This window comes from Scomber japonicus, chromosome 16 (assembly GCF_027409825.1).
Source record: "Scomber japonicus isolate fScoJap1 chromosome 16, fScoJap1.pri, whole genome shotgun sequence".
Classification (NCBI taxonomy): Eukaryota; Metazoa; Chordata; class Actinopteri; order Scombriformes; family Scombridae; genus Scomber; species Scomber japonicus.
The window spans coordinates 7,458,558-7,467,486 of record NC_070593.1 but is presented as its reverse complement, the minus strand read 5'-3'; the positions used below and the strand labels follow the sequence as shown (position 1 = coordinate 7,467,486).

The window sequence follows — 8,929 nt, the reverse complement described above, 5'->3', positions numbered from 1 at the left end:
GGTGTGTCCAAAAAATCGATCCATCAATTAATATCGATTTTCTATTTAAAAATTCGATATCGATTCAAAATTCTGTGAATTGATTTTTTTCAGAGAGAATAGATGGAAGCATGAAATTTAAAATAATAATTATAATTTGAGAGTTTACAACTTTGTCTTGTATTTGAACTGACATGCTTATCCATAATCTTTATGTGCATTTTTTGAAAATCATTGGTTACATGATGACAACATAATTCAAAATGACATGATCCCACTGGTCTTAAGGGTAAATACATATAGATGCTATCATGCTAGATCCCAGTGTTGGATCAGACTCATGATTTAACTTTACTCTTGAAGAATTTGGTGTCCACACATGATTTCGTGTTAGAAATATTGTCTGACTTACAAAACAGAAACTCTGGAAACATAAGATCGAATCGATATCGATATCGAATCGAATCGAGAATCGGATCGAAAATCAAATCAAATTGGGACCCTGTGAATCGGAATTGAATCGATTCAGGAAATCATTGACAATACCCAGCCCTACATATAAGATAGATGGATACTCGAAGTAAGAAACTGACAAGAGTGTTCAAATATTTATCAACAGGAGTAGAAGTGCTCTTTAAAGAAAAGACGTTAAACTCATGAGGGTCATGTAACAGACATTTATGTTAATGTAATAAAGGTGGTTATTTAAAAATGTCTTTTCTGTGTTGACATGTTTCATCTTTCATACACTTGAGTATTAAACTGTGTCCAAAAGGTTCAAAGTTGCAAAACACATTTCACTGTTTGAGTGAAGCTCCAGTTTTTAAATGATTTTTACATTTTATCTTCAGTTGAGGAGTTCCCTATAATTGCATATGTTTGGAAAATCCTATGAGGTCTTGGTTTTATAATATTCCCTCAGCTTTGTTGGGATAAAGTCGGAAATGCACAGTAGTCATCAATCTGAAAACCTTCCTCGAAAGACATTTTGACATGTGATGACCTCCTCTAGATAGTCTAATTGTGTTCAGACACCCTGGACTTTTCCATTTCAGTGATCATCATCACAAGACATAGACAGCCCACAACTCCACACACACTCACGAAATTGAAACATGTGTCTGTGTTATTGCCAAAATGCCTAGTCAGTGCCCTGAGGCCGGGAAGATTTGCCTTTGGCCTGGGATCTGGGAACAGTTGTGAAGTTTTCATCAGATTCAATTTGGGGTTTGGGTGTAGCAAGTAAACTGATCCTGAGTCAGCCAGAACCGAGGATGTCTGTCAGCTGGTCCATGAGAACCAGAGGAGGCCCGTGGCTGCCATTCTGTCAGGCCTGCCCCAAATTCACCAGCTGGGTGTGACTTCATTGCCGGACTCACTGGTCCAAGTATGCTCACTCAGGAAATGTACACAGTCATATCTGAAACTCAGGGATGAAGACGGGATCTACGAACGAAACTCAGGAACAGTGGTGAGAACATAAAGAAAAGTATGTAGATGTAGATGATAATATAGATATTGATATGTACGGTCTATGATAGGTCTTCTGCATTATATACACTGTATATTAAAAGGTATGTAAAGTAACATTTTCCCATTTTTTTCTTTTTTCATTTCATATTTCTGGACAAGACGTGCAGTCTGCTTCACTCCTCAGCACAGGTAAGCCGGCATAAAGAGGAACAACAAACAGTGTGCAGGAAGTTTAAAATGTTTCAGATTTGATACACACACGCACATACACACAATCTTCAATCATATCTTTATATAATTTATCTGAAAAATATGTTGTGCATCCTGGAGCAGGCAGTATATGTCTCTTCCTGGGTTTATGACATTGTGTTCTGATGTGATACAGCTGGAACACAATATCATAAAATTGTACTTTTGAAAATGATATCTGAAAATGAACACCAGGGGAAAAACTAACTTTTTCTCTGTAGAAAGTTTGTGACAATGAATGTGTTTGAAATTTGTTTTATGACTGAAGATGAGAAATGCATTTCTATCATTATAATTAAATAGCAAACTCTGATACTATTATCTATTAATGTTGGCATTATTTGGGTTTTTCACAGCAGAGGAAGTCAGAAGAAAATAAATGCACCTACATCTTGAGGGAGTGATACCCCGTTGCACCCAAACAAATGGCGTCCCAGGAGGTTTGTTTGTTTTAACCATTTTTCCCACATGTGAAGACATTACAAGAAAAGGAACACTAACACTCACTTGTTGTAATTAAAAATCTGTACATCTTGACAGTGTGTGAAAATATGGTGGTTCCTGCCATCTGTGACCTCTACAAATACTCACAGTGTTGCCTACGTTAGAAAGAGCTGTGAAGGATCAGTCATTGAGCTGAGAAAACAGTTTTTACTGCAGAGCAGGCCTGTGTGTGTGGGAAGTAAACTGTAATAATATATTTAAAAAATCAGTAACTTTAATTCAGAGATTATAGCAATTGTAGCTACTGTTGACTTACTATCTTTCAGTCAGGAACACTCTCGTCATACAGTAGATTAAACCATTTATTGCAACAAATGGTAATACAGTTTTACTTGGCGTTGAAGAATCCACTCTAAGATGCTCCCTGGATTAGCCAGCAGCATGCTGAGCTAAAAACCGGGAGCGCAATGCAAGACCCTCCGCAGAGTGGGCCGAAAGAAAGACATGAATTACAGATTGACCCTAGAGCCATGATGAGACCCTGAACTAGAAAGGTGGAGGCTTGGGTGGTGGAGGCAAGCTTTGCCAGCAGCAGTGTCAGCAATGGTTAAACTAGATCAGTGTAGGTGGGAGTCATATTTAAAGGGACCGCCTTGTGGTGAGAATGGCTGTGATTGGTGTATGACTGATACGGTGTGTCAATCATTGGCTGTCAGCTGATCCCAGCTGGGGCGCATGACTCCCGTGTCCTGAATGAACTAACGCGTTGCTTCATTAAGTCTCGACTTGCTTGATACAAAGCAAAAGAAGTACTTACTTGAGGCATTAAACTGCTACTTGAAAGAGTTAACTGTTTTTTTTTGTTAAGAGTTAAATTAATAAATAAACTTACCCTCACACAGAGCCATCTGACAGCCACACTCCTGACCTCCATTCTGGCAGCGGTGCTCGGCTCCCTGCAGGTTGGCTACCACACAGGCAACGTCAACGCTCCCGCCAAGGTGAGCCGGACAGACAGGAGCTGAGGGGGTGAATGACATCATGTTGGTTGATGCCGTCTGATACCAATAATTTTGTTTTAAAGTACCTCATATTCAACCCAGTCTCACATCAAAATGTATAATAGCTATGTTGGTCCACAGTAGTACATATTAGTTTCACGGTAATTTGCTCTGAAATTGCGAGATGCTTACCTTTGTATTGGCATATTCTTTTCTACTTTTCTATCGGCCTGTTTCCATCTCTTGTTTCTGTCTGGGAAAAAACATATATATTGAAAAAATATAATCAGTTACATAAAAATACAAAAATAACAGCTCAGATAAGACAATTATTCAAAATACAAACTGTGGTTTCAGCAACCACCAATGATAGAAATCTTCATAATGAATGACAAACTAAACATCACATACATTTACTAAACGACGATTTAGAAAATTAAATGCAAATTTCAATTAAAGGCCAAAAAAATCTTAAAATACTCTCTACTTTCTATTGAGAATAAAAGAAATGCCAGCACTTGTTTTGGTTTTGGAGACAGAAACTTGACAGTGATTTAACAAAAAAGAATAGGCCAAAAACAGAGACAAACTAAATAAAAAGTAGTCATTTTAGAGCCATTATGAAACAAATGCATAGCAAGTGCACATTTTCATATTTCATATTTCAGCTTCAGTATCTTTAAATTCCACTATTAAATAAATACACTACGACTACTTTTAGCTTTAGACTTTTCTTTGTGAATATAATGCACGTTTAGATCCATCCATGACAAAAACAAGGATATCTGTCTTAAAGAAATACAAACTTCTTACATTTCAGTAATAATTTTATAAAATGATATGATATAATATTATATATTCTTCAGGAATTTACAGCAAGGCCACAAAAGTGTTAAAGTGGTCCAAAGTCTTTCAATGCAATTGAAGTATACAACTGCAACACTAAAAAGTATCTTGTAAACAGTGGATATTTGAATATACGGCCACTATATCAGTGGTGGGGAATGCTGGAAAACCTGCTAACCAAATATCTCACAAAAATCTCACAGCTTCTATAAAACACTGAATTAACTTAACAATTCCCTGAGAGTCTCTGGGTCAGCTCCAGGCCTGGCTCCCATGGGTTGGCAGGGTTTTGTTTTTTCACAGGTAGTGCACTAAACCTTTGCACGCCAGGCAGATCATTTACTTTTAGCCTGAAACAAATTTACCTTTAGATTTGTTAAAATACTTTTTGAAACATTTTTGTGACTTATATCATTGGATCATTTTTTGCTATTAAACTTGTTTGAGCTATAATTTGTCAGTGATGAGAGAATACCCCTTGTTGTATTCCTTTTGTACTCCTACTGATCATCTTTTGCTTTTATAACTGTTGAGATCATTGAAGAATTTTTCAACCACACCTGGAGAGAAAGATACAACCAATCGATGTCTCATCACAGCCTGACTCTCCTGTGGTCGCTCTCTGTCAGCATTAAGGACTTTGGAGCCTTGCTTGGCTCGCTAGGAGTCAAGTATCTGGCAGATTCTTACGGCAGGTAAGACAGGCATGAACAAAAATATTTTACTATTATTTCCATCATGTTTTAATGATTTGTTTGTCTTCTCATTTCTCTTTTCTTCACATCCAGGCGTAACTCCATCTTAATAGTGAACTGTCTGTCTGTGGTGGGAGCATGTCTGATGTGCGCCTCCAAATCCAGCGAGTCATTCGAGGTTCTCATCCTGGGACGGTTGGTGTTTGGCCTTTTCTGCGGCCTAGTGATGAGTCTTAATCCTCTTTACATACAGGAAGTGTCCCCCATAAATCTGAGAGGGGCCTTTGCTACACTCAACCAGGTCTCCTTTGCTTCAGGCATCCTGGTGGGAATGGTGAGGATAGTAATGGAAATCTTCTATTTTGACTGAAGGTTGTTGACATCTATTAGGTGGGGTTAGAGCGCAGGGTCGGACAAAGACCTGTTTGTCTTCCATATATACAGTTACATGAACTAATGGTGACTCAACTGTCCTTGTCAGGGATCTCTCTCTGACTTTTTTTCACATTTTTCTTTTCCCTATGAAACTTTCATCCTCAGACTCAATGCCAGCAGCTACATGTAGTAGACTGTTACTGGTGTCGCAACATGCTTTTTCTTTTGTTTCTCAATGATAATTGAGTCTACTTTTTCCCGTTTTCTATGTAAAGTTATTTGTCAAGTCATAAAAATCCATTATATTAGTGTTACAGAGAATAGTATGGGGGGTATTCATACCCAGCGTCAGAAATATAAGACATACATTTTGTGGTAGTGTGAATTTAAACAGTCTACATTTCTTAGATATTTGTTACACACAAGTAGACATACCTTTTGCATACAAAACTTGCCTTGTGCAGCTTTAATTGTAATACCACTAGCATCTACATTTCTACAGCTTAGATAGTTTTACAAACCAACAATAACAGTTCTTCCCATATGAGCATGCTTTGGCACAAATGGCCCAATGAAATGACAGGAAACCATCTTTGAAAAAAGTTTGCTATAATTTTTTGCATGATTGCTGCAGGTGGCTGGTCTGGAGACAGTGTTGGGTACTGAGAATTACTGGGCCATGATGCTCTCACTGTCCCTAATCCCGGCCCTGGCACAGTACCTGCTGTTGCCTTTCTGCCCAGAAAGCCCTCGATACTTGCTCATCACCCGGGGAGAGGAGAGCAAGGCAGAGGCTGGTAGGTACAATGGACTTCAGTATTTTAACTGCAAGCTTTCCCATTACTGAGCACATTATTTCCATATACTCATTAAGTTGGAGCTCATAGTTAGAGATGCACCATGGCAACAGTCCTACAGTTATTTTGATTATAGACTATTAGATTCCCAGCTAACTTCCAGGAATCAAAACATGGAAATTCTATTAATTCGCTCTAGTATTATAGCTTTGTGGACAAATTGCACGACAAAAGATCCTTTATGCAAGATGTTGTATTAACCCTGCAGCTCTACTGAGACTTAGAGGAAGCTCAGACAAGGTGTTCGCTGAGCTGGAAGAGATGAAAGAAGAAGCTGCCCACACTCAGACCGGCGTCACCATCCACGATTTCTTCAAGAAATGCAGCTACAGACAGCCCATCATTATCGTCCTCTTTATCAATTTGGGAAGCCAGCTGTCTGGATTCAATGCGGTCAGTGGCATTTGCAGAGAGTTATTTTATAGTAAGAATAAGACGATATGAATATTGCACGTTTTCATAATTTTGACATGATCGCCCATAAAAGGAGTTCTTTTTAGATTTTTGCATTTTCTACAATTCAATTCACTATGTGGTCTTTTTTGAGTTCGTGGCTCACGGTCTGCTTTACTGGCAGAGCTGTGGTATTTGCTCAATAAATTATTCAGGTTGTTTTATCCTGAAACTCAGCACTTCACCCTGGCTGCTACCCAGATTCTTGGGCAGTGTGTCAAGACAGTATCACCGTTCCTTAAAACACAGAAACGTGTCCCAGTAACCCACCAAGCTAAAAGCAATTCCTGCTCTTTTCTTCCAGATCATCAATTATTCAACCAGAATGTTTCAGGCCAAATTTGACCAGGCCAAATACCTGACTCTGGGTGTGGGGGCAGTCAATGTGACCTTCACTTTGGTGGCAGTGAGTACTAAATGTTGTGGTAACTCTTTTACAATACAGCTCCATATCGTCTAACACTATATTATAATAGTAGTTATAACATTATATTCACTATTCAACAAAATGCTCCGCAAAGAAATAGTTTGATGTGTGCACGTTTATTTATTAAATTTACTAATAGCACAAGAAGTGTCTCATTTAGTTATCTTGCCACAAACTGCAAAGTCTTGGATAAAGGATTAAAGTATTACTGCCATTTCCTCATGAATGGTTTAACAGCTTGGACCACAATAGGATAGTGTTGCATTTTTAATTCAAAAATAGGGATGAAATGTAAGAAGAGTCACCACTGTGTTGTTTTTTCCTCTCCAGTTCTTCCTGATGGAAAGGGCAGGAAGGAGGAGGTTGCTACTGACTGGGTTCATCTCCATAGCAGTGTGCAACCTACTCATGACTATAGTAGATTCTGTCTTGGTAAGAATTTTTTTTTTCGGGGTTATTGTCATTTTCATTTTTGCAAGAAGAGCTCTGTTTCAATCTTGGTTAAAGTCATGTGTCCAACTCCTGACAGATCAGGCGCCTGCTCTTATGAAATGATTGAAAGGATGAAATTTAAACTAACCATGGTATTGTACACAGAGAATGGTTTGTGACTTTCGTTCCAGGTTGATTGAACTACACCATGACAGGTTTTGACCAAGTAATTAATACATGGTTGGAACTTGAAATGCTGAGGGCTTTGAATTTGAAACGACGGATGCAGTTAGTGGCAACCAAGCCTCCATGAAGTGCACCAACAACTCCTTACATATCAGAAAATGGAATTTTCCTAAAAGTCATTATTAGAATAAACTACCCACATATCGGGAATGTGAATGATTATTTTCCTACCTGAAAATATTTTGATCTAATGAAGTGAAATATTAACAGTCTTACAGTGACATTTACAACAGCTTTTAGCCTGACAATCTCCACCATTGCTGCTAGATGGTGCAAAATGCATTCTGGGATACTTGGCTATCCCAGGATTTGGTGGCCTTTGGCTGACCAATGGTGTAATTTCATCACTCGGTCACGCACAGACACGTTCATTAGACTGGCTCTGCTGTTGTGGTCCAGCCAAAAAGTATGATGTTTTTATAAAAACAGACAACTGATTAAATTGGAATGGATACAAAAAAAGAAATGTGGGTTACAATATTGTTGACACATTTCTACATGAAATAACTTCACACTGATGACCCACAACCATCCTTCCAAGAGTAACGCATCTATCCACCGTGTAGCACCTGGTCCCAGAGCTTCGGAGCCTGCAGGTCTTGCTGGTTTTCTGCCTGATCTCAGCCTACGAGCTCGGCCCCGGCCCCATCTCCTGGTTCATCGCTGCTGAGCTGTTCGACCAGCCTGGAAGACCCATTGCCATGGCCTTCACCAGCATGCTCAACTGGGGAGGGAAGTTTGTTCTGGCGCTCCTCTTTCCTCCATTACTGGTGGGTTTATGCCGTTGGCCTGCATGTTGTATGATCAAGATAAACTTCAGGGGAAACTTTAGAGTTGAATTTCTTGTTTGCTTTTGCTGGTTCCTCGCACCTTAGAGACGAGGCTGTTAAATACAGGCTATAAATCTGCTCAGTCTGTTATATACATATGTACCTACTGTAAAACAGACATAAATCTGTTTAATGTTAAATACGTATAAATCTAATCCTAAATCCTTTAAAATCAGGTCGAAATAATAGTAATTAAATTAACAGTGAACCAGGGAAACATTTGCTGGTTATAGTGCAGCAGAGATGGCAGCCAACCTGAAACTAAGACCAAGGAACCAAATCAAACAACTTTTTTAGTTTTTCTTCTGTCAAGTTTTAAATATCTCCTCTTCTCATTTTAAAGCTCTTCCTCTCCTCTTTGTGGGTGTTGAGTCTGTGTTGTTCGTATGCTGCCAATCAGGTCTAAATAAAAACTATTTTCATGTGTTTCTCTTACATACAGAAACTCTGCGGTGCGTATGTCTACCTCCTCTTCATGACCGTGGCTCTGATTGCTTTCACTTTCACCTGGATTCGCCTCCCAGAGACAAAAGGTCGCACGTTTGACGACATTGCAGATGAGTTCAGAGGAGCGGAAGGCATTCCTTTGCACAATAAGATTGGATTCAACACTTTCACCTGA

The 8,929-nt window shown here is 38.9% G+C and overlaps 1 protein-coding gene across 1 annotated transcript; it reads left to right on the top strand.

Moving 5' to 3' along the window:
- The first annotated feature begins 2,126 nt into the window (after positions 1-2,126).
- On the top strand, positions 2,127-8,929 carry LOC128375192 (solute carrier family 2, facilitated glucose transporter member 1). Its single transcript, XM_053335476.1, has 10 exons — positions 2,127-2,141; positions 3,048-3,146; positions 4,527-4,687; positions 4,781-5,021; positions 5,697-5,859; positions 6,128-6,312; positions 6,677-6,778; positions 7,130-7,231; positions 8,044-8,247; positions 8,750-8,929. The coding sequence occupies exons 1-10, from the start codon at positions 2,127-2,129 to the stop codon at positions 8,927-8,929; spliced, it is 1,452 nt and encodes a 483-aa protein (XP_053191451.1).

Coding starts and splice junctions, on each gene's coding strand:
- LOC128375192 (XM_053335476.1), top strand. Junction 4,688..4,780: donor CTGGCAGATTCTTACGGCAG/GTAAGACAGGCA, acceptor CTTCACATCCAG/GCGTAACTCCATCTTAATAG. Junction 6,779..7,129: donor TGACCTTCACTTTGGTGGCA/GTGAGTACTAAA, acceptor TTTCCTCTCCAG/TTCTTCCTGATGGAAAGGGC.